Genomic DNA, 27,518 nt, shown 5'->3' on the forward strand with positions numbered 1-27,518 from the left:
AAAAAAATGAAAACACTAATTTGAAAAGATATATGTATCCCTATGTTCATTGCAGCATTTTTTACAATAGCCAAGATACGGAAGTAACCTAAGTGTCCATCTATGGATGAATGGATAAAGAAGATGTGGTATATATATAAGGAGTACTACTCAGCAATAAAAGAGAATAAAAATTTGCCATTTATGACAACATGAATGGACCTTGAGGGTATTATGCTAAGTGAAATAAGTCAGAGAAAGACAAATGCCATAGGATTTCACTCACATGTGAAATCTAAAAAACAAAACAAATGAACAAAAGAAAACAAAACCAGACTCACAGATACAGGGAATAGATTGGTGGCTAAAAGAGGGGAGGGCTTTGAGGGATGGGCAGAATGGGAAAAGGGGTACAAATTTCTAGATATAAAAGAAATAAGTGTGTAATGTACAGCATGGTGACTAGGGCCAGTAATATTATGTTGCAAATTTGAAAGTTGCTAAGAAAGTAAAAAAAATAGTTGTCATCATAAGGAAAAAATTTTGTAACTGTATATGGTGACAGATGGTAACTAGACTTATTGTGGTGATCATTTTGAAGTGTACACAAATATTGAATCATTATGCTGTACACTTGAAGCTAATAATAATGTGTTAATTATACTTCAAGAAAACAAAAAACAAAATCCAATCTATATTTAGATATAAGGAGTAGAGCCAGAAAAGTGCTGGAAGAAATAATTGACGTGTTATTTTTAATATGATCACTAAAAGAATTTCCTTAATATATAAAAAGCATAGATAAATTAACAAGAAACAATCTAAAAGAAAATAGTCTGAAGATATATACTATACTATACACACACAAATAGAAAATATATATTAGAAATAAATAAATGAAAGGCCTGACTCATAATGACCAAAATTTTAATTAAAACAACAATAATATGCCATTTAAAATATTGAACTAGCAAAGATTTGAAAGATTGTTGAGTCCCAGTATTGATTAGAGTTTTCAGAATTAAAAATTCTTATATACCATTTTTAGAAGACAATTTAGCAATCTCCAAAAATTTAAAATGCACAAAATTGGATCCTGCACTTCTAGTACTAAGAATAATCTTCCATATGTTTATTGTACAGATTTTTTTGGAGAATTGCTTTTGTAATGAAAACTTGGAAATCACTGATTTTGCCACCAATAGGAGACTGGTTAAATAATACATGATACACATCCATATAATAAAATATTGTTGAGTCATTTAAAGAAATGAGGGGTGTGTGTGTGTGTGTGTGTGTGTGTGTGTGTGTCCAAATGGCCAAAGAAAATTTGAACAATATAATTCCTTATGTAAGCGAAACTATAAATAGAAAACATCAATGTTACAATATATTAAAATTAGTAGTAGTTATGTCTATCGATGGGAATTATATACATGGGTAAGTCATAAAAAAGGGATACATAACCTCTGTAATATTCTGTACTGTTAAAAACTTCTTTTAAAAAAATTATTTCTAATTTAAACAGTCATTAAATGTTTATTTTGTAAGGCCAAGTCTCAATGACATCAACTTCATCCATGGAAGTCTTCCATAAATATTCCAGACAGAAAGAATCCCTGTCTCCTGTAAATTTTTTGGTAAATATTTATATTTCTCACATTATATTGCTCATTGTTTTATTTGCTTAGTTTGACTTACATCTCCTACTATAGTAAAAGTCCTTGGTAATAGGGCTCAGATCTTACAGTGGATATGAACATTATCTGTCATCTATTATGCATCTATCTATCTGTATCTATTTATCTATCTATCTATCTATCTATCTATCTATCTATCTATCTATCTATCTATCTATCTATCTATCTCTCTTCACATCCATACTGTCTTTCCACATAGTACAAATTGATTGCATAAAAATTCCTTCACCTTTGAATAAATGCCCTTTTTTCTTAGTTTACTCAATCAGCTTAATTAGTCATTCTAAAAAAATATTATTTATGGTACCCTGCTTGGAATGTTCTTCCATATCATCCATCCATTCAAACTATCCCAGATTTTATCCTTCAAAACCTTACTCAGTTTTTCTGAATGCTTAGTTATTTGAATACTTGGAAGGTTCATCACTTATTTTTACTTTTACAGCATTTATAAGGTGTTTTAATATATTTTTGCCTTTTACTGAACATTGATCCAATCTTTTTCTTTATTTAGAGGCTGCTTTTGAAAATAAAACCCCATGCATTTTTGTCTCTCTTAAAATGGAAGCTCCTAGTGGGAGATCATTTTATTACATATTTTGTAAAGTCTTAAGAAAAAGTGTTTGGTGGATTTTGTAGATGGAAGTTGGATTTTGTGGGTGGATTTTGCCATTTACAAGATTACAGATATAAAATAAAGGGGAAATACTGAAGAATCTTTATTATATAAGCAAACTTGCTATGAGAAGAAAGCAAATGCCCAAGATGGCCTTATGTATACCCTATCAGTAAACAGGTTGCAAAACACTAACATAAAGGTTGTCCCTATTGTAGGAAATCTCTTTTGTAACTCACATTGGTCAACAAAGTAGCCTAAATAAAATATCATGTTAACAAACCAGAAGCAAAAATAAAATATAATGTTAACAGGTGAACTAACCAGAAGCAATCACATGAATAGTCTTGTCCTTACTAGCTTATTTTTTGTTTTGTTTTCTAAAGTCATAAACATCTTACCTGTTTATTAGGGCAGATCCTTTTTAATAGGATGATATCTAGAGGCAACATTTAAACAATAGATGGGAATTACTGAGGGGAAATGATTTGGGGGCTTGGAGAGAGCAGGGACGAACATCTTCAAGATGGGATTGGCAAGTTGGCTTCCCGCAATTTAATGAAAATATCTGCATAGGTCAAACCCCGTCTTTGATTTGAGCTCAATGGATTTCCTTTGGTGGTGATAGAAGAAAGAGGAGGCAAATGATGAAGCAGAAATTACATGCCCTAACCTCCCCAGAAATACCGTAGGCTTGTGTCTATAACTATACGCGGGGCTCTATGGAGTCCCAGAATGAAAAAGAACTCTGTGTCTACATTCTATTTCTGTCCTTACAAATTCCTAATTTTTTTTTTTTTTTGCAGCTATCTAAGCAAAATTTGATATTGTTGTTGTCTAAGCACATTTAAACTTCAGCTGAAATAACTGCCAAGTGATTCATGCCTATGTAGGTGAATATAACGATTGTATCTGGAGCCCCAGCGTGCCATTTTCATTTCACTTTAAATAAAAAACAAAATGTATCTATGTCAGTCAGTGCCCTTCTGCTGTACTCAGAGGTATCAAACAGGCTACAATTATGATTGTGAAATGATTGTGTCACATTGGAGGAAGGTTTATTGCTTTTGAGTCTGCTAGGCAGTAACACATTCTGTTTCATATTACTCTTTATATCATTGTTTGGCTGTGACTAGAATAATCAAATGCCATCAAATGCTGTCAAATTCAATTTACAGTATTTTTCACTGAAGCGGGCTTTCTGCATTATATTTCTTGTTTTCCCTCTCTATAGCTGCCATGGAATAGTCACTGTAATCATGAGCATTATTTACAAAACCAACAGAGTGAAGCCTCTTCCTGGTCTATAACAGATACTTTATTTCCCTTTATTCAGAATAGGAATTTGATGTGCTTTTCTCATACAATTAGCATTGAGTAGATGAAAGAAAACTATTCCAAGAAGATGGGCATTTTAAAGGCGGCATTAATGTGTTTAAAGTAAAATGTAAATTCACATTAGCCATTTTTACATGTTCATGTGTACTTGAATCAGAAATATTATTCTTCAAATTAATGTTTGCTGAGAAGAAAACATTTGGCTTGCTAATTTATGGCAATGTGATTTACAAAACCAGAAATGCAGTAATACTTTCTCCCTTCATAATTTTCCTTACATTCCCATAGCTGAAGATTGGTCTGAATGAAAGGGTTTCAATATCTGAAGTTATAAGAGGAGCCTAAACTAAGTTTCACGATGTATCCAGGGCGTAGGACTAAACAAGGGAAGGCATGAGGCTGCAGGAGAGACTAACAAAGGATGCTGAAGTGGGATGAGGACCTGAGAAAAAAAAGGGGTTGGGCTTTGTATGCCTGATTTAAATAGATGTCTTTTGGAATGGGGTTTTCAGCTGCAAATTTTTTGTCTGCCGGTGTCTGTCTTAGAAAGTGTCTTTTCCGTCTCAGTGCTATGATCTGAATGATTGTGTTTCCCCCAAATTCATATGTTGAAATCCTAACCTCCAAGGGGATCGTATTAGGAGGTGGGGCCTTTGGGAGGTGATTAGGTCATGAGGGTGGGGCCCTCATGAATGGGATTAGTGCCCTTATAAAAGAGACCCCCACATGGCCCCTGCTGCTTCTGCCATGTGAGGACACAGTGAGAAGATGGCCATCTGTGAGCCAGGAAGTGGGCCCTCACCATACAGTAAATCTGTCAGCACCTTGATCTTGGACTTCCCAGAATCCAGAACTGTGAGAAATTAATGTTTGTTGTTTATAAACCACACAATTTATGGTATTTTTGTTATAGCAGCCTGAATAGCAAACTCTCAGTTGAGAGGTTCTCTGGCCCCTTCCCTCTGTTTTTGTTTTACTTTCTCCTTTCCTGCTCTCTCTCTTCCTCCCTCTCCCTCCATCTCTCCCTGTCTCTTTCTCTCTTTCCTCTTTCTCCTCATTATACATTTGAAGAGAACATTAATTTAAAACTATGTCCATGCTGATCAAATGAAAACTGGATCAAGTAGCACAATACCCTTCAAACCAAAATGCCCATGGAACCACCATCTCTCTCTTTCTCTTTCTCTCTTTCTCCCCCTCTCATTCTCACTCTCACTCTCCTCCTCCTCACTTTTTCTCCTTCTCTTCCCCTCCCTTCTCTCTTTCCCTCTTTTCTTCCTTTTAGGTGGCTACACTTAATTAATTCTGCATATCATGGTGAAAAGAAGCTGCATTAACACCATCTAGCCAGGTGAGTGGAAACCTCAAAACAGAAGGGGAACTGCAGAGTGAAAAGTGCCATCTTTTAAGGATGAGAAAAAGCCTTTCCAATCTCCACATACTAGGTGGTGGGATATAATTAGAATTTTTGTCCTAGACCTGGTTCTTCCTCTGGAATGAGTATGTCTCTTGGTCAATGAACCTCCAGAGGACAGCTCTACCCTTCCATCAAAGGTAAGGCTTCTTGGGCTATGAGGTCTCATCTTTCAAAGAGGGCTCAAACAAAAATGTTACATGGTAGTTGTGGCTTTTTTCCTCGGATAATGTGTAGAAGTTTCCAATACCAATTTTAGTTTCTAGTAGGTGCTTCAAAACACATGAATTCCCATCAATTCCCTTATGGAAATAGAAAATGTATTTGATTCTACAGTCCTGGAATAGTACACATTCTTAAATAATCAACAATAATAGTAATAGTCAATGTTACCTGTGAATAAAGTAGTTGATGATGACTCCATTTGGTTTTTTAGGTGGCGTCCATTTAACCACTATGCAAGCTGATCCCAGTGCCTTAAGAACAGGAGAATTTAGATCCATGGGGGCTCCTTCAGCTGTTTTGACAAATATCCTACTGCTAACTCCACAACCTCCTTGAAAAAAAAGAAAACCAAGACCTTTAATAATTTGTCAAGCAGCGAAAAGAGTTACATGTACATATAGAAGGGTACGAATATCATGACAATCATTTTATCTGAAATTTTGTATACACACAAATTTTGTAAACATACTTTAGACTAGTATTTAAATCTCTTCAGGATTTGAATATTTAAATAAGGAATCATTTTTGGGAAATCCATTAATTAACCACATTTTTATACAGGCATAGACAATAAAGCTTATGCTTGTCTAAACTGAGGTTTCTCTAATTTACTGCAGTTATTCTAGCCAGAAAGTGAAAATGTGCTTCAATTTCGTAATTGTATGTGTGATCTGAACATCATGTATGCTCTTAATAGTATCTTATTTTTGCTAATATTTTAAAATAATGATTGTTCCCTCAACACACAAAAGTCAAACAATGAATTTGAAGGATATTGTTTCTTCACAGCATAGCTTTAGGGACACAGAGAGGCAGAAGTTGATTTTTGCATTTAAATCAAGAAAACCTTAATTTAAAGCTATTTCCATGTGGGTTAGCTATTTCCATGTGGATCAGGGAAAGCAATACTCTTCAAACAAAATGTCTCAGTCTGGTTTGTAGAGACTAGTGGGCAAACTGACTCAATTTCAGAGATGAAGCATAGCAAAATCGCAGACCCCCTAGTCCTAACCAACTCTACGGGAAATAGTACTCATTTGGAAACAGAAGTTCCTAAGGACACGAGTTTCATGTTGAGTATAAGATTGGTAAATTTCTTTAATCTAAGGTGAAGCAACTTGTTTTGAGTTATACTTTTTCCCTCTTAGCAGTTGGGTGTTATATATTATATAACACCTGGAGGTATACAGGAAGTGAGAAGGGCTCTTCCTTAAGACCACACAGATAGATGACGACTTCATTGACCACTAGCCTAAGCCATGAAACTCAAGGTGACAGGTTAGGTACACAAGACAGGTATCAGGGAAGCAGTGTAAAATATGTTGATTCATTTGAGTGTAACTCAACTTCTAAATAATGTCTCCCTTCCTACTCTCCCATCCCTAAATAAAACTGAAATAGAACCAAGGTGAGTACATTTCCTATGAGATTTTTGTAACGCCTATTTTGTTTTATATTACCAATGATTATTGTATGTGCTCTAGGTGTTTTTCTTTTAAAGGGCCTTATAAAACAAGACTTTGCAAAATCACCATTTTCCTATATTTAAATATTCATGATTTAATGTGCAGAAATGCATAATGCTTCACTCAATGCCAGGCTCTGATTTGTCTGGGTAAACAGTCCAGTACCAATAAGAAATGAAATGTTAGTCTTTGTATTTGAATTGAGAATCTATTCCTTTTTAAGGAATTTTTTTTTAAATAAAATACTTTTTTAATTAAAAAAACCCTGGACGAGTGTCTGAAAGACTTTCACCATTTTGACATGCTTGTATCCTTGTCTCATACTGTGTGGATGGAGCCAAATTTTCCAGAAGGATGGACTGATGATGACCAGCAGAGAAGATCAGAGGTGCTACACTTCCAGCGTTGAGTAAGACATTGTACTCCACAGGTATTTTGGGGGTGAGGATCCCTTTAAAGAGAGAGAGAATAAAAACATGTACATCTGTTTGGTCAACAAATGTTCCCTTTTTTTAAAAAAAAAAAATGTTCCTCTTTTAAGAAAAATGTATGTTTCAAATTTTAAACTTAAAGGTATACTATTGCTTAATATAGCGATTAATAACTGCATGAAACTTAAGTTGGAAAACATTAGAATGCCTATTCCAAAAGTAAGAAATGTTTATCACCCATTTTTGAAAACAAATGAAATATAATAATTCTATTCAAAGATATACTCTACAGGCAAATAAAAATGAAGGCATATTTCAAGGCAAATAAACACAAGGCAATTAGAAATGGTCATATATTTTTCCTAGGCTTATTTACTCTTAACGTACATAAAAAACCCCACCAGTTTTGCTTGTGACAATAATTTTTCTGTAGGCATTGTGTATGCATCTCATCTGACACGGATCCTTGACATAATAGCCCATAAAGTATCCAAATCATAGTCTACCTAGAGAATTCCCAGTGCATTAATTATTGAGTCAGGACAGTCCACTCTGTCAGTGAGACTTATGGACCTAAATGTATATGAAATTTGGGTTCAAAAACTGTCATTTTTCACAATGCCTCCTAAAGAAAGAAGGTCCTGTCAGTTTAGCCTCTTTACAATCTATTCATAGAATTAAGTGCCTGTAAGTTTTATTTGGCCATGAACAACATGCAGACTTTCTTAAGGAGAGATTATGAGCCTTGAATGAAGAATATATTGAAACTTTAGGCCCACTAAAGTTTCTCATTGATCTGACAGCTTCTAACATGTGGGCTTCGTTACTTACCTTTCTAATACTTAAGTAAGTTTCTTTGCTACAGAAACAAGAAAATCTACAGCACAGGACTAAAGAATGAGGTCTAAAGAATGAAATGTGGTTTTGCTTTTTGTAGCTACAGCTCCAATGTATGAGGGGCAGAAGAGCTAGTAAATACCAGAGATGCTCAGTATTGTGTAGGATAGATGAACACAAGGAGTCTCTGAAGGAAATACTGATCCTCATCAGAAGGACTCATCAATCATTTCCTTTGGAAAGGTGCTAGATGGTGCTGAATTTGGCAACCCAGGCTGAGAATTTTAATTTTAAATTTAGAGCATCCTAATTAAACTGTTGCTTTTGTCCTTACAGTTTAACTTACTGTTATTCTATCATCGATTCCTAAATTCTTCTCTCTGGCTTTATACCTTTCCTCGTGTTCCAGATTTGTATTTTGAACAGCCTCCTTCCCAGAGACCTCAATCTTAACAGGTCCAAAAAAGAATTACACTATTTTCCACTCCCAAACCTGTTATTCTTCTTTGGTTTCCTCTCTCCATTTCCCTACACTGGAGGCCTTGGAGTAAGACCCTTAGAGTAGACCCTGCCTTCTTCACTCTCAAGCTCAAGTGACAAGTATATTCTATCATTTGTTTCTTCAAGAAGTTTGGGTTTTATATATAATCAGTGAACAATGGATTGAAAACATGTGAGCCAGGAAGTAGGGTTACCAGTTGGAAAGTGGTTGCATGGTTGTAGCAATAACAAAACAAGAACAGCATTTCATTGCATTCCTGTCTTATGCCAGGCAACATACATTATCTCATTTCATATCACTAGAATGCCAACTTCATACAGCTGGCGACTTTGTTCTTCTCTTGAAGGTAGTTTCAGTGCTTAGATTTTAGTACAGAGCAGTAGCTCAAATGTTGATTGAATGAATGAATGAAACCACATGACAATATTGTAAGGTAAATATCACTACCATTTTTTAAAATGAGAAAACCAAGGGCCAGAGGAGAAACTTGTTGCAGATATCACACAGATTAATTGGGGTGGCCACACTTGAACTCAGGCCCATTTGATACCAAAGCTTATCTCTCTATATTTATGCTGTCTCTTGATAATAAAGACTTGGATTAGGACAATCGGGGGAAAAAGTGAAAGGATAATTTTGAGAGAACATGCATAGACAGGCAGAACAGGTCTTGGAGACTGATTAGATACAGGGAAAAAAGTGATGGAGGAATTAGAATTACCACTGATGGAAAAAAATTATAGGTAAATATTTAAAGTTCTGAAGAGCAGGTTTCCCAAACCAGGATACACACACCCTGGACATTTGTGGACTTTTGTCCAAGTATTTTCGGAGACAGGGACAAACATGTCCCTCTTTCCCCAAATCAATTTGACTTGTAAAATTTGTGAAATACACAACTCCCCTGCCCAAGCTAGGGAAAACCAGCAGAATCCCGCTATCCCTTGTTCACAAAAATTGGGTGTGGATTTTTCTCCCTAAAAAGCACAAGACTAGAAAATTTTATGTGTAGTGAGTGATGGGAACTTTCTCTACTCAGTTTTTTTAACTCTATCGTCACTTCAGAGTGAACTGTACACCAGCCGAAAAGGTTTATGCAGACATAACCAGTGTGTTGAACAAGTACAGATACTATTTGTGGTGCAGTCAAAACACAATTTAATTTTTGTCACTTACTATTGCTTTAAAATGAATTTATTATGTGTAATCTTCCTCAGACATGGGATGAAAAGTTGGCTGGGACCATGATGCTTCTGCCCAGTCTCAGGTAATAGACAATTCTATATTATTTTTTTTCAGATATCACAACAAAGATTAATATCTAGAAAATTTAAGTAAATTCATTTTCTCTTTAATGGTATAGTGAGTATATGTAATGAGTTCATTTAGAAGATATTCTTCAAGGCCTAATTCTCAACTGCAAGACAAAACTGGGAATGTTTTTACTGCTCCCAACAAGACTGCTATAATTATGAAGTTTGAGAGTTGTATGAAGGGGGTTGATTACAGGGAGCGTTGGAGACTCTGAATTTATTAATAGGTGAGGAAAACTTAAGTGCTGTATTAGAGGTAAAATAAAGAGCAATATAATCAGGTTTTTTTTTTTTTTTTTTTTTTTTCCCGCTAAAGATGTTCTTTGGGGAGAATTGCTGGAGGTAGTAAAAGAGATTGAAGAGTGAATCAATACCCTCTTGGTTTGCAATTTGACCTTTCACAGCAGGAAGATATGCTTATGGGAATATCCATCCAGAGTATCTTGGCATGTCACAGCATCCCACCTCAGATTTGGGGCATTTCTTCTGATCGTTACCCTGACATAGTCTATAAAGCAGTGGGAAAAAAAGGTTGCTGTTTGTACACACATATATATGATGAAATGAAGAGAGGAAGAACTGCCTGGGCATTGGGGTTGGCTTTCTTCAGATTGACTTAATATCCTGATATATAACAGCATATCATGCTTTAACTAAAGAGATTAATAGAAAATGTACCCCTGAATGATAAATTATACAATACATTATTTGGGGGATAGAGACAAACACATTGGAATTCAATGCCAAATTTGCATGAATTTTTAAGATAAAAAGCAAGACCTTAAAAAAATTGCAAGGTTATGGTGATTGCTTCAGGTTTTTTCCAAACCTCCTGGGATTGCATGTTCATTCTGTCTTTTCTGATCTTAGGGTAGAACTTGTAGAAAAGTTTGACAAACACACATTTGAAAAATATGCCATGAGTCTTGAACTAGATATACCACAGAATGGAGTCAGATCAAATCCCTCTTCTGCCTTCATTTGTCCCTGGTAAATTACCCACCCTCTATGGATGCCAGTCTCTTCACCTGTAAAATGATGACACTAATAGCCACGTCTTAAAGTGCTGAAAGGATTAAATTAAAAAATGTATGTAAAGCATTTTAGTTCATTACCGCAAATAGAAAGTACTGAATAAATGACAGACATCTCTACAAAACAAAAGGAAATGGAACGAAATGCAAAAAAAACCCCCAAAACCCACAGTTATGACACTGTTTTCATGTGCCTTCTAACACTTCTGAACCCATCTTTATATAAAGCTGCTATTCTAATTACAAAGCAATGTTATATTGAATCAAGTAAACATCTTTATAACTATTTTGTTACCTAGTTATATTTTTTATGTATACTTGGATGTGGTCAACTTGTCTTCCTGTAACGATATCCTAGTCTTCATTCTCAGCAGTAATTTAGAGTGGTCTTCCCTTTGATTTGTCTGAGGTTGCACCTCATTATATGTCTTTAGTCTGTACCTACTGGTCTGCTTCCAGTAACTTCTCTGCTTAAAAGGACAGGACTCCTAGGAGGTCAGGGAACAAAACTGTACTTCCACCACATTTCAAATATAGACATAATCTTGATTGTGGCTGGTCAAAGCATGAACCCAGAAAAGGCAATTTTCCACATCTTGGTTAATAAATGTCCTTTACATACACCTATAAGGTGTTGAAACAGAAAACGCTCCTTGAAGCTGTGAACATGTCAAGCACTGACACGTATTTATTTAGGAAGAGGGCCACCTCCACTGTCATAATTTACAGGACAGTGACATGAAAGCCTCCTGTGTTCCTGCAAACCCTAGACCATCTGCAATGAGTCTGAAATGACCTAGCCCCCTGGTATTCTGATGACTAAATGAAATGAAATGGGCATATTTGTTAAAGTCAGCTGGCAAGCCACACGACTTGGTTAGTTCCTGAGTTCATAAATTTATGTCAGAGCAAGAGGAGCAGTGGAAACTCACGTGAACCAATTTACCCTAAGTGCAAATGGCAGTTTTGTTATTTGGTGTCAAAGTTACCAGTTGCACGATGACAAGCTGCCATAACACATTTTCCTGTTCACTAAAGAACAAGGATTTCGTTGGTTAATATTCCTTGCGAGGCTCCTTTTCATAATTTACAACAACTAGATGCTGATAGGTTATTTAACATTTATGAAGTTAAGATGTAATCAGAAAAACCCTGATTATCTTTACAAATAAAAAAGTTAAATTATTCAACTTTTTTTTCCTCTGTGGCTTCATTTCACAGCAGGTGCATACTTTACAATGGGACAAGTCAATCAAATAAAGCTTTTTTAAAATCTTTTTTTAGGAGCTGGAACAAGAACAATTCTAAGAGGAAAACTATTAATCCGGTTTGATAGCCACATTTGCTTCAAACCACGGGCTGTGCTTCATATAATGCTTTTAACAAATTAGCCCAATGTCTCCTTTGTAGAGATAGGGGTATCTTGGTTATGTCCTTTGGGGGCCATGGAAGTGAAACCAGACCCTCTTGAACACACATCCATACCAATTGTATGGAAATTTTACGTAGTTTGTATAATAGTTATCATTTTATGCCTCTTCTACCCAACTAGATGGTAGGGTTCTTGACAAGAGGGACGATGTCTCATTCATTCTTCTTTTTAACTCTCAAAATGTCGCATCGTGCCTCGCTCCTGAGAGGGGCCCAGTAAACATTTTCACGTTTGTTAAAATGAATAGATGAATCAATCCACTCAAATGTAAATGAATTACATCCTATGAAATTTTAAGCTACAAACAAAATGATCCTACTGGGTTACCGGATGAACTGCCCTTGAACTACCTGAACTACTCATTTATGTTTGCTGTATCTATGGCAATTTTTTTTTTTTTTTTTTTTTTTTTAGTTTTGAACTGGATCATAGTATAATGCAGAAAAAAAATCATTTGCTTTATGTACTGTTTAGTGAAAAAATATAGTACAGTGGGTTTGCTCATAGAATTTGGAGTCAGATTCATTGTGGGTTGGCTCTGACACCTATGTGATGAATCACCTAGAGAATAAAGCTTTTAACGTCGAAATTGACTTTTCTCACTAGCAACACAGGGAGAACATTGGACATACTACACATTGTTAAGAACATTAAATAGATAAGTGTTAATCTCTTGGAAAATGCCTAGCACATATTAGAACTCAATAAGGTGAGATAAATTTATTAAACACCCAAAGCAAAGGCAACAAAAGCAAAAATAAACAGATGGGACTACATCAAACTAAAGAGCTTCTGCACAGCAAAGAATGAATAGAATCAATAGAATGAAAAGACCATGTATGGAATGGGAGAAAATATTTGCAAACTACATATCTGATGAAGGATTAAATATCCAAAGTATACAAGGAACCCCTACAACGCAAGAGCAAAAAAAAAAAAAAAAAAAAAAAAATCCAATTGAAAAATGGACAAAGGACCTAATACATTTTTCCAAGGAAGACATACAAATGACCAACAGGTACATGAAAAGGTGCTCACTATCAATAATCATCAGGTAAATGCAAATCAAAACCACAGTGAGATATCATTTCACACCTGTTAGGATCCCTATTATCAAAAAGACAAGAGATAAATGCTGATGAGAATGTGGAGAAAAAAGAACCCTTGTATATCACTGTTGGGAATGTAAACTGGTACAGGCACTATGGAAAACAGTATGGAGGTTCCTCAAAAAATTAAAAGTAGAACTACTAAATGATCCATCAATTCTACTTCTGGGTATGTATGCAAAGGAAATGAAATCATTATCTCAAAGAGATAGCTGCACGCCTATGTTCACTGCAGCATTATTCACAATAGCCAAGGATTAGAAACAACTAATGTCCTAAATGTCCATTAATGGATGACTGGATAAAGAAAATGTGATATATATTCAATGGACTATTGTTCAACCTTAAAAAAGATGGAAATCCTGCCATTTGCTACAACATGGATGAACCTAGAGGGCATTGTGCTAAGTGAAACAGACAGAGAAAGACAAATACCTAATGGTATCGCTTATATATGGAATCATTAAAAAAAAAGTTGAACCTATAGAAACAGTAAATGCTGGTTGCCAGGGGCTGAGAGAATGGGAGAAATAGGGAGAGGTTGCTAAAAGGGTGCAAACTTTCAGTTATAAGATGAATAAGGTCTGAGGATCTATTGTATAACACGGTGACTATAGTTGATAATACTGTATTGTGTAATTGAAATTTTCTAAGAGAATAGAACTTGTGTTCTCACCAAGAAAAAACAAAAAGAAGAGAAAAGAAAAAAGAGGAAATATATGAGATGATGAATGTGTTAATTAAATCAATGGTGGGAATCCCTTCACAATATATACGTGTATCAAATGATCACGTTATACACTTTAAATATATCACCATTTTATTTGTCAATTATACCACAGTAAAAGTGAAAAGATAAGTGAAGTAATATGCAAAATAAACTACAAATCACTGAAATGAGTTTTACATTTTCTTCTGAAACTCACCACTACTTGTCACTTGGCTATTACCCTTATAAGAAACCCGAAACAATTACCAATGTTGAATCATCCCAATTAATGCAACATGAATTCTTTAGAAAGCTTAATGCCAATTTTGACTTTAAATGGATAGTATCTGATGTAATACACTGCAGTTGATGAGTTCACTGAACACCAAGATGCTTAATGTCTACCCACAGGCCATATTGTGGCTAGCTACCCTTTAATCAAAACTTGATTAATAAAAATCATTTATATTCCTAAGCAATATTAATTTAAATGATTTCTCAGTAGAAGAACTGTTGCCAATTCTTTTCTTTAATGGACTAAGAGATAAATGTGACAGGAAAAGCACCATTATTTCAATATTATGCATTAAGCCTAAATAACTCACCATCTTTAGTGAGAAAAAGTGGGTGTTGAATCCAATGATATTGTTAATTAGAAGATGATTAAGGGCTAGGATAGATCAAAACAGAGTCATCACCTTGATAAATTAGAAAGTCCCATTATTACCTTCAGAGTTTAAATAATTTTGAATGTTTGGATTCTGAAATGGCATGGATGCCTATCTCCATTCTTAATCTGAGTAAACCATTTATGTCCCATGAAGTATTTTCTTCTTCATTTTTCTATACATTTTCAACCACTAAGGTAACATATATCCTTTTCTCTCTTTAATATGAATGTGTAAATTCTGACCCAAGGTTCAGAGCTTGTAAAAGGTGAGAAGAAATGTTTAGAAATAAACTAATCTGGTTTACGTTGTCTGTAGATTCAAATAAGAACAGCCAGCATATACCCAGTGCCCACTGAATGTGGGCTTCTATAGGAAATCAAGTGTTTGAATAATTTTAAACAGCAGAAAATCCAAAATTTATTTATATTTGCCTGAATGATAAATTTTAGAAGCTTACTCAACATTTTGTTTCTTTAATACTTTAGCAAACATTTTATAAGGACATGTTGTTTGTGTATCATCTGATTTGAAAGTACAAATGATGTATAGAAGAGCAGAAATCTTGGTTTTTTTTGAGTTCGGAGGGTTTTGATAATCTTACCGCTAACGTTTGTCAAGTAATAATGAGAGAAAGTAAACTAGGATTTACTTGGGAGGTAAAAGAATGTCTACAAAGGGCTTTAAATAGTCTTTGAATAATCTCTCTGTAGTTATTTGAGAAATGACTCTTTTCCTTTCCCACCTAATTAAAATCTTCCTGGACCTGGAATCTAGTTTTGCTAAGTCATGTCTATTCTTTCTGCACTTCTGGATGGGTCAGTAAAGGCTTCTGGTTACTAGTTCCCTCACGCCTCAGGAAATAAGTATTGCCAGGTAGATATTTTCCCTTCAGGGGCTTGTCATTTTCCACCATTAATTCTTCTGGTCTTGACATGCCCCACAAAAAATATTTTCTCCCCAAATCATTTGGTTTTCCCCAACACCTAGCTCTGCTTCTTGGCCCTCTAGGCTACTATTTCAAAAAACCTAGTTGCTCTATCATAAATCTAAAAGACTTTGGGCAATAAATGGAAAGTATGATTTGGATTTAAGAGTTAAGCCAAAGACAGGAAGGAATTGCTCTTATAAGGCAGCAGAAGAGCACAGACCTGAATTTGAATTCAGGCTGTGTGACCTTGAGTAAATTATATTACTTCTTCAAGATTCAAGTTTCTTATCTTAATATTTTGATAATGATACTACTTGTCTACCAGGGTTTGCATGAGAATTAACTGCAGTAAGGCAGGGAAAGTGCTTATCAAATTGTTTGGCACATACTAGGAATTTAAAAAATGGCAAATATACACAAGTAATGTTAATGAATATATGATATTTATCACAATTTCTCTTCCCCTGAATATTCTCATATATTCTCTGGCCTGAACCCCTTTTACTAATAGGATTTATAAACAATAAGGCAATTTATAGATAACATTGATAATTAACAATGTGTAAACTGAAAGCCCACATAATTGCATGGGTCATTTTCTGTTGCCAGGCAACCACAGAGATATTTTTCTCCCAGCAACTTACCTGTGTAAGGTCACTCTGTCCTTACTGACCACAAAACAAAATACGTGTGAAAAAAATCAGTTAACCACTATTTTGGCTTTGGACATTCAAGGGAAACTGGTTTGATCTGCATTTTCAGAGATTTATTGTAATTGACCACTTTTGACCACCCATGATGTGGGTGATCCATGGTTACTAAACTTGGAGCTCAACGTCATCTGCCAAACTTAACTCTAGCCCAGGACATTCTTATTCAGTAAACTTGGGGTTGAGAATCTGTCTTTGCACAAGCTTTCCAGCTGATCCTAATATTCGCTCAGGTTTGGGAACTACAGGTATGGACAGTTTTGTCCATTTTTCAGCTCTGCCTATGATGTAATCACTTTGTAATGGCAGGAGGGTATGATGAATACCTAGAAAGTTCTTGATTGTCAGCAAATAAACAACCTCCAGTTATAACAAGTTTGTTTTCTTCCTGTTTAAAATATATATTTGTGACTATTCAGGAACAGAAAATGTTTTTATTATCCAAATCAAAACACAGCATGAGGTACTTTCCAATAAAATCAACTGTAGATTATACACAAGTCAAAATCATCCTCCTGTTTACTAAGTTCAAAATCCTTCTAGGCACCAGGAAAAAAGTTTAATTTAAGACTTTAATCTTTCCATATATTACAGGGTTTCTTTAATGGATTTTGTGCATCTGAAACTAGAAGATTGACAGGCCTGGATTTATTAACCACTGGTTACATGGTCAGAGCTAGTGTGTAAAGCATTTCTACAATGTCCCTTAGGCTGGACTGGAATGAACAATTTCTACAAAATTGAGGTAGACAAGAGTTAAGGTGACATTAAAAAAGCAAAACTTGTGCCTTATTTCACAGTGATCCTTTTCTAAATATAAACATTATACTTCAAACATGAAAATATGATATTGAACTCAAATAAAAAAATGACAAAATTCTGGGAAATTTGAAAGAAATCTTAAAAATTTACAAACCCAATCTTGCAGTATGCAGTTTTACCATTTTGAAAGTGGAGGCCTTGGGACCTAGCAGATTTTGGGACAAATACATATTTATTTATTTAACATCTTCATTGGAGTATAATTGCTTTACAATGGTGTGTTACTTTGTGCTTTATAACAAAGTGAATCAGCTATACATATGCATATATCCCCATATCTCCTCCTTCTTGCGTCTCCCTCCCACCCTCCCTATCCCACCCCTCTAAGTGGACACAAAGAAACAAGCTGATCTCCCCGTGCTATGTGGCTGCTTCCCACTAGCTATCTATTTTACATTTGGTAGTGTGTATATGTCCATGCCACTCTCTCACTTCATCCCAGCTTACCCTTCCCCATCTCCGTGTCCTCAAGTCCATTCTCTACATCTATGTCTTTATTCCTGTCCTACCCCTAGGTTCTTCAGAACCTTTTTTTTTTTTTTTAGATTCCATATATATGTGTTAGCATACGGTATTTGTTTTTCTCTTTCTGACTTACTTAACTCTGTATGACAGTCTCTTGGTCCATCCACCTCACTACAAATAACTTTCATTTCTTTTTATGGCTAATATTCTATTGTATATATGTGCCACATCTTCTTTATCCATTCTTCTGTCGATGGACACTTAGGTTGCTTCCATGTCCTGGCTATTGTAAATAGAGCTGCAATGAACATTGTGGTACATGACACCTTTGAATTATGGTTTTCTCAGGGTATATGCCCAGTAGTGGGATTGCTGGGTCGTATGGTAGTTCTATTTTTAGTTTTTAAGGAACTTCCATACTGTTCTCCATAGCGGCTGTATCAATTTACATTCCCACCAACAGTGCAAGAGGGTTCCCTTTTCTCCACACCCTCTCCAGCATTTATTGTTTGTAGATTTTTTGATGATGGCCATTCTGACTGCTGTGAGGTGATACCTCACTGTAGTTCTGATTTGCATTTCTCTAATGATTAGTGATGTTGAGCATCCTTTCATGTGTTTGTTGACAATCTGTGTATCTTCTTTGGAGAAATGTCTATTTAGGTCTTCTGCCCATTTTTGGATTGGGTTGTTTGGTTTTTTTAGATGTTGAGCTGCATGAGCTGCTTGTAAATTTTGGAGACTAATCCTTTGTCAGTTGCTTCATTTGCAAATATTTTCTCTAATTTTGAGGGTTGTCTTTTCGTTTTGTTTATGGTTTCCTTTGCTGTGCAAAAGCTTTTAAGTTTCATTAGGTCCCATTTGTTTATTTTTGTTTTTATTTCCATTTCTCTAGGAGGTGGGTCAAAAAGGATCTTGCTGTGATTTATGTCATAGAGTGTTCTGCCTATGTTTTCCTCTAAGAGTTTGATAGTGTCTGGCCTTACATTTAGGCCTTTAATCCATTTTGAGTTTATTTTTGTGTATGTTGTTAGGGAGTGTTCTAATTTCATTCTTTTACATGTAGCTGTCCAGTTTTCCCAGTACCACTTATTGAAGAGGCTGTCTTTTCTCCATTGTATGTTCTTTCCTCCTTTGTCATAAATTAGGTGCCCATATGTGCATGGGTTTATCTCTGGGCATTCTGTCTTGTACCATTGATCTATATATCTGTTTTTGTGCCAGTACCATACTGTCTTGATTACTGTAGCTTTGTAGTATAGTCTGAAGTTAGGGAGCCTGATTCTTCCAGCTCCATTTTTCTTTCTCAGGATTGCTTTGGCTATTCATGGTCTTTTGTGTTCCCATATAAATTGTGAAATTTTTTGCTCTTGTTCTGTGAAAAATGCCATTGGTAGTTTGATAGGGGTTGCATTGAATCTGTAGATTGCTTTGGGTAGTATAGTCATTTTCACAATGTTGATTCTTCCAATCCAAGAACATGGTATATCTCTCCATCTGTTTCTATCATCTTTAATTTCTTTCATCAGTGTCTTATAGCTTTCTACATACAGGTCTTTTGTCTCCTTAGGTAGGTTTATTCCTAGGTATTTTATTCTTTCTGTTGCAGTGGTAAATGGGAGTGTTTCCTTAATTTCTCTTTCAGATTTTTCATCATTAGTGTATAGGAATGCAAGAGATTTCTGTGCATTAATTTTGTATCCTGCTACTTTACCAAATTCATTAATTAGCTCTAGTAGTTTTCTGGTAGCATCTTTAGGATTCTCTAATGTATAGTATCATGTCATCTGCAAACAGTGACAGCTTTATTTCTTCTTTTCCAATTTGGATTCCTTTTATTTCTTTTTCTTCTCTGATTGCTGTGGCTAAAACTTCCAAAACTATGTTGAATAATATTGGTGAGAGTGGACAACCTTGTCTTGTTCTTGATCTTAGAGGAAATGGTTTCATTTTTTGCAAATACATGTTTAAAATGAATAATTAAAGATAAAAATAATTATCCAAAAATTATCACTACCTATAGAATATTATACAGACCAGATAATGTATACCAACTATATAAATTATCTCATTTAATATTTACAACAACCCTACATGTAGGTACTATCATTGTCTCCATTTTACAGATGGAGATAACTGAAACTCAAAGAAACTGACTTATTTAAAGTCAGCTAATAGCGGGCACAAATATATGATATCGCTTATATGTGGAATATAAAAATATGATACAAACGAACTTATTTACAAAACAGAAATAGAGTCACAGATGTAGAAAACAAACTTATGGTTACAGATGTAGAAAACAAACTTATATAGAAAACAAACTTATGGGGAAAGGGTGGGGGAGGGATAAATTGGGAGACTGGGATTGACATACACACTACTATATATAAAATAGATAACTAATAAGAACCTACTGCATAGCACAGGGAACTCTACTCAATACTCTGTATGACCTACATGGGAAAAGAATCTAAAAAAGAGTGGATATATGTATATGTATAACTGATTCACTTTGCTGTACACCTAAAACTAACACAACATTGTTATAGTTGATAACACTGTATCAACTATACTCCAATAAAAAATGTTTAAAAATAGAAAGATGTTTTCAAATCCTTACTGAGTGTGAAGTCTTCAGGTTAGTAATGATAATTTAGGTGTGTAATAATATGAAAATGACATGTAATTTGATAAACCAGGGGTCCCCAAACCCCAGGCTGCAGACGGTACCGGTCTGTGGCCTGTTACGAACCGGGCCGCACAGCAGGAGGTGAGCAGCGGGAGAGTGAGCGAAGCTTCATCTGCCGCACCCCATCGCTCCCCATCGCTCGTGTTACTGCATGAACCATCCCCCACCCCATCCGTGGAAAAATTGTCTTCCACGAAACCGGTCCCTGGTGCCAAAAAGGTTGGGGACCCCCGTGATAAACCATGGAACTTCCTGGTCACTTGGCTAGAAAATCATCAACTTTGCGTATCACCCTGGATTTTCTTTATTGCTCTTTGAGAACTTGGATGGTAAAAGACCCTGCACTGAATCTGAGAAGTCTCCAGCCAATAGTCTGAATCTGGTCTCAGGCTGGCTCTGTGATGCCTCATTTTACTTTGTGGAGCAAAAATACCACGGTACTATAAGAATGCCAAGGAGAAATATTCTAAAAGGCTGCAAGTTGGCCGTGTTCTTCCATGAAGGTAGAAATCAATTCCATAAAAGGATATGTAAGTTTGTATATTTTTCACAGCAGGAGATTTGTATTTATTCCTCTGTTAAAATTAAGAGCAGAGTTCAAGAATAGCTATGCTTCTAAAACTGAGATCCGGATTTTAGCACTTTATGACACATACCGGCGCTATTGATTATTCTTTTGTGTTTTGTTTAATTTAATATGTTGTATGTTCATTTTAATACAAAGGTGGATGAAATCATTTATACTTGATATCTTAGAGCAACTTAAGTTTTTCTTTGCTTAGAAAGCTCTTCAGAGATTTTCTCCTGCAAATTTGTCCCCCAAAAGATCCTTTTTTCTTTGATCTGAGATTATGACATCAGAAGGATGTTGGTTCATGAGAATTTAAGTTTTATATATTGGGTTGGCCAAAAAGTTCGTTCAGGTTTTTCCATACCATCTTACAGAAAAACCCAAACAAACTTTTTGGCCAACCCAATATTATGCCTTTATGTTATCTTTATGCCTAAATTACATGTTTTGACTAAGTTATGTGTTCAATTCAATGCAAAATATGTCTGTTAATTATTTTATGGAATGGATCTGTTGATAGCCCAAATGACTGTTAACCAATTATTTTCAGTACCATGTTGAAATGTGGCTAAACTTAATCTGATGGGGACAATAGGGGTTTGTGTTAATTTCATGTTTCAAGTTCATGTTAAGACTAGATATTAAAAATAAACTCACATATCTTTTAAGTTCATTTAACACCTTAATCAGTTTTAAATTTTACTGAAACAAAACTTCCAAATATCCCTCATGTTAAAAGACAGAGCAAGCAGATTTCACTCTAATCCTTAATCCACAGTGTTAATGCAATCAGAGTTTTACCTGAGGATGATGATTATATTCCAAATATAATATTGCACTAAACCACAAAAGCAACCTACTAGTGACTCAATGGTTTGATGGAGGCTACACAGCTTAGAGAGGTAAAATTCAGCTACTATATAACTGGTCACAACTCAAGAGACATGGGTGGAATGGTCTATTTTCTTTCTGAATTCTCCATTCACTACTATAATATAATGCCAATGATTCAGTCTAGGGAATCCTGTAGAAATGGATGCTCAAGGTAGTTCAGACCTATGTGACTTACCTTGCATATGTATGAATAAGAAAAGAGATTTTTAGGCTCTGGTACTTGAAAGAAAGTGTTGCTTTGATAGAAAAGTATATATCTAGGTATCTATATATCTTTATCTACACACCTACAGAATATGTCCTTCTGATTTACTAAATTTACTAAATTCGCATTTCCAGTCCTATCTCCAATTAATTTCCTCTGAAATGTTTTATGTACACATGTGCATACGCGCACACGTGCACACACACACAGAGGTTTTATTTCTTACCTGGTGGGGTCCAAGCTACATATATGGAATCAGGCCCAATTACTGTGATGTTATATGGAGGCCGGATTTCTTCTGGTGTTAATATAGGTGTCTGTATAATGTACTCATTACTGGGACTGCTGCCACCTCCAGTAGTGGCTTCCAGCTTATAAATGTACCTATATTTAAAAAAGAAAGAATTGTGATAAGGCAATGCACAAGATAATTGGACAGTGATTGCTGGCTTTTCTATCTGTTGCTTGGTTCTAAATTTGTGACAAATTGCAAATTCTTTGTTCCCCATCCAGAGACTTTACCATAGACCTTATAGTTTTTCTAGCACAGGGAACATTCTCTCCAGGACATCACTATTTCGGACCCTTTCCCATTTTATTTTATTTTATTTTTTATTTTTTTAAAATATAGGCATTTTTAAATGTAAATTTATTATTATTTTAATTAATTAATTAAGTTTTGGCTGCATTGGGTGTTTTTTGCTGTGCGTGGGCTTTTCTCTAGTTGTGGCGAGCGGGGGCTACTCTTCTACTCTTCGTTGCGGTGCGCGGGCTTCTCACTGCAGTGGCTTCTCTTGTTGCAGAGCATGGGCTCTAGGCACATGGGGTTCAGTAGTTGTGGCATGCAGGCTCAGTAGTTGCAGCTCGAGGGCTCTAGAGCACAGGCTCAGTAGTTGTGGCGCACGGGCTTAGTTGCTCTGTGGCATGTGGGATCTTCCCGGACCAGGGTTCAAACCCGTGTCCCCTGCATTGGCAGGTGGATTCTTAACCACTGCGCCACCAGGGAAGTCCCCCCATTTTATTTTTAACCGTCGAGTAATTCATTGCTTTTCTTAAAGATTTCAGGAAAGTCTTGGAGTGTGCTGGTGGATTGCGGAGGATTCAAATGAATCTTCTCCAGTTTTAAATGGGTTAGAGTTCAAGGAAATATGTTTAGAGAAAGATGTTTCTAAATTGATCTGCTACTCTCTACAATAAAACTAAATTGATCTCTACTCTCTGTAAGAAAACATCTGTTGATCTAAGATATATTTGATCTCTGCTGAGAAATGAATGGGACTGAATTGCAAATATGTGGAACTTTTCCCCCTCAAACCACTCCTGTCTACATATAGTATAGCAAGTAGAGAAAACATTATCCCAGAAGTAAAGGTTGTTGATGCAAAACAAACCTCTTTAAATCTCTTTTCTTGCTAGTTTAGGGATGCATGATTTTGAAGATCATTTGATAATTCTTAAAATTTAATACTTTGTGTATTTCATATACTAAAAAATTCTCATGTCAAATAAAAGACTAACTGTTTACATTTTTAAGGAATTTCATGTCCTCTGAAGACTAGTGTAATGAGCTAGTGTTTGGGTCTTCAACATCTGAAATGGATTAAGAGATTTCATCAGCTATGGAATGGCTAATATATGAGGAGATTAATTAACCAATTAATTTTATATTGTTTCAGTTGGAGATGGCCTCTTTCTCAACCCTGAGAAATCTATAATTCTCACTGTATGATTGGTAAAGTTTTCTTTTAGTTTACCTGCTGTTGGGCTCCAGGTTTTTATCAGTGAAATTCTGCTCCTCACTGCCACCCAGGAAAACCAACCTTCCATTACGACTCAATTGATATTGAGAAATGAGGCCATTGGGCTTTTCTGGTGGACTCCAATATAATTCCACTGTTGTAGAATTGATGATAATGTGTCGAGGTGTCACCCAAACTCCTGGCAAAAATAACACAATGAAGTTTTATTGCTAGGATAAAGTAAGCACCGTATCAAAAGTCATACCATCACTCCACATGCTATGATATTTTACCTGTTGATAAAAAAATCTCATGGTGAGCAACAAAAATACATTTTATTTGTTTTGGAGGTAAAGTATATAATTGGGTATAAATATATAAATTTTTTTTAATGCTTTAATTATTATTATGTTTGAATTGCCTTTAGAAAATGAATGCCAACTAGTGGTGGAAACTTTCTCTGTCTTGGCTGTTACTCTGAGTGTAATCAAGACCTAAGAAAATATCCAGGAATTTTCAAATTTGATGTCTATTTACTTGGAATCATAGTCTAATATTTGCCTGAATTATCAAATTCGATGAACCAGCATACTTTGCCTGTGCCTCTCTGACATTACATGCTGTGCTTCTTTTTTCCTTTCTCTCTGGTTACTTCTTCCAGCCTCATTTACTGGCTTCTCTTCCCTTCCTGGACCTCAAAATGATGTAGTGCCTCGGAGAACTAGGCTCTCTCCTCTACCCTTCCCTCCCTTCTTCTCCTTTCCTCTCCTCTTGTTTGGCAACACTGTCTTTGTAGTTGATCTCCATTTAGTCTCAGTTTTAAACATTATCTCTATGTTGAACACTGCCCGATGCATATCGCTATACTAAAACTCTCTCCTGAGCTTCAGGCACATGAGTTCCACTCTCTACTTGCCTACCTCCATTTAGATGACTAATAACATATCAAAAACCTAAAACATCTAAAAGAGAACTCTTGGTTTTCTGGTCTACAATCTATTTGTCTCCAAATCTTATCCAACTATTCATTTTCTTGTGCAAAACACAAAAAAATTATCCCTGAGGCTCTTACTTTTCTCACCCCTAAATATAATCTATCATCGAGTCCTGCAGATTCTACCCTGAATGTGCATAGCCCTTATATTTTTACCTCTCCTGATCCAAACTGCATTTCTCCCTCTCATGGACTCCTGTGATAGCCTCTAAACTAGTGTCTGTGTTTTAAATCTTGTCGTTCTCTATATCACTGTAATCCTTATAAAAGCATATAAAGTATATATGTAACCTAGTATAATATTCATAAAATATACAGCCCTTTTGAAATTATTCATATAGTATAATTCCAATTCCTTATGATAACCTGTATGGCCCTACATTTTTCTGGCTCTGGACTACCTGACACCATTCTCTCCATCATTCATGAAGCTCCAGCCACACCAGACTCCTTTCCAGTCTCAGAATGTTTCAAGTTCTTTCTCACCTCTGAGCTTTTGCACTTCCATTCCCTCTGACTGGAACACTTTTGTTCATGACACCATGACAATTGTGCATTTTATTCTCAGATTTCAGTGACCCATGTAAATATCACCTTATCAGGGAGGTCTTATTGACCACTATTCCCTAACTATAACTTTAACCCTATCTAAAGTGATCCCAACCTTGTTCCTCTCTATCATATGCCCTTTTCTATTTTCCTCTCAATGCTCATAACATCATAATCATCCTCTTTCTTTGATATCATCATTATTTTTTGTTTCTATGACTGTGTGGTCTATTTCTTTCTCCTGCTTTTAATACAAATTTAGCTCCATGAGGGCAGGGGTCTACTCTGTATTAGTAGTCCATGTATCTTTATGGATAGCACAATGCCTCATAAATATTGAGTAATTTTGTTGTAAATATATGTCCCGCAAATTACTATGTTAAGTATTCTATGGAATACAATTGCGACTAAGATACGGCTCATTCTTACAAGGAGTTTATACCCTCTGTATAAAAGATAAAATGTGTACACAAACAACTGTAATTCAAGGTCAAATATTTAAGTAGTCTTATCAATGTAAAAATGTATTGATGGAGAACCTAGTGATGAGAAAGATTTTCATGTTGTCATCTGGTCATGCTCTGAATAGACACTGTAACTCTCTTCTTCAGCTTTTAAAAACTCATTTCAATATTAGGTTCTCAATAATCAATAGTTTTTGGTTGATTGTACCTCCTGTGTAAGTTACTCAGGAAAGGGTAAGATTTCAACACTTTTATAAGAAAAGGACATTCAAATGCTATTTACTTAGCAACATTCTGAAAGAATCAAGATCGATTTAAAAATGGCTCAAACTTACTGATTTTCTAAAGAACAGCTTACTCCTGAGAAGAGAGTAGTTCATTTTGTTCTGAAAGCTCACCCTATGTTAGGTACTTGAACAAATCCACAAATCATAATATACATTTATGTTTGGGTCTCTCTGCCAACAGCTGCTGGATGACTCACCCAGCTAATTAGAGTTCTGATTTAAACGTGATATTAGTTTGTTGATTTAAAAGATAAAGTATAAGGCTGTAGTTCATAATCCGCTTCCTGCAGTCCTGTCTTCCTTACCTTGAAGGATGTATTAAAAATCACCAAGGTGCTAGAAAGGCTACTGCTTAGTTTCTGCTTTGAATCAGTCAATGCAGCCTGTGGAAATGCAGGAGTTAATGAGATAAAATGAAGGCACATTTTGGGGTTGCTTTGTGTTTTAAATAAAAGTTGAGTTTTATATTTAGATAAGCTGGTGAAAGCTCTGTTCATGTTGGCAATAACCCTGTGTCCGTTGGTTTGATTTATAAGATGAAATTGGAATGTGTAAAAAACTAATAAGCGCTGTGTTTTCACTTGCATAATGTTATGGAGACTCTCTTATCTTGGCAGCTGCAAGAAATCTTTGATAGGATAAGACCCGCGTTTGGTGAGAGGTCTTAGTAAGTCCCAGGTGAAGAATCTACCTCCCTCGCTGAGCCTGGGTCTCAGTGACATCAGAAAACCTATACTACATAATTGAAGGGCAGAACTGAGGCTGTTCAAGGGAAGGAAATGGATGGTCATGAGGGAAATCATCTAGAAGTGGGGTGGGGAGCAGGTAAACTAGCTGAGAGGTGTAAGAGGGAAAGGTCAGAAGAACACCTTGGTTGGTCTCTTGACATAATAGCTACTAAATAAGGAACATGTCTACTGGATTTGTTTTAACTTTGTCTTGAGTGTCATGCAGTATTACCCATTTCTTATGTCCCTACAAATTCCAAGTCAAAAATCCCAACATTTTTTGTGGATTGGCTTTCCCTTGGAAGTTAATCAAAGAAACCAGTTTTGTATTGGCTGATGTCAGAAGTGCATTGACTTCTGGACCATTTATTATTTGTTCATTTGTTGACTCAACATTCTACTCAATTTAGTCATTTTCTATGTTGGGCACTGTGAATGTGGAGATAAAGATATATAGTCTTTATCCTCCAAGGAACCTATAGTATCATGATGAATAAAAATGGGTAAATAACAATTTATAGTCCAGTTTGATAAGTGCTTTAAGAAAAGGAAGCTTAGTGTGCTATTAGAGCACTTAGCCATGGTACCTAAAACAGGCTGGGAGTGAAATGGGGATGGATGGTAAGGGGATGGGGTCAGAGGAGATTTTCACAATGGGAGACATCTGAGCCAAATTTTGAAAAAATGGGAGTTA

The 27,518-nt window shown here is 35.6% G+C and overlaps 1 protein-coding gene across 1 annotated transcript in view; it reads right to left on the minus strand.

Moving 5' to 3' along the window:
- USH2A (usherin) overlaps positions 1–27,518 on the minus strand; it is a 795,289-nt gene that overhangs the window by 134,272 nt on the left and 633,499 nt on the right. The window contains exons 56-59 of the mRNA XM_061185303.1: positions 23,818–24,001; positions 22,290–22,447; positions 7,031–7,189; positions 5,441–5,603 (exon numbers count right to left, since the gene is read on the minus strand). Coding sequence (XP_061041286.1) covers positions 5,441–5,603; positions 7,031–7,189; positions 22,290–22,447; positions 23,818–24,001 — 664 coding nt within the window. The remainder of the gene's footprint in view (positions 1–5,440; positions 5,604–7,030; positions 7,190–22,289; positions 22,448–23,817; positions 24,002–27,518) is intronic.

This window comes from Eubalaena glacialis, chromosome 3 (genome assembly GCF_028564815.1).
Source record: "Eubalaena glacialis isolate mEubGla1 chromosome 3, mEubGla1.1.hap2.+ XY, whole genome shotgun sequence".
NCBI classification, from domain to species: domain Eukaryota; kingdom Metazoa; phylum Chordata; class Mammalia; order Artiodactyla; family Balaenidae; genus Eubalaena; species Eubalaena glacialis.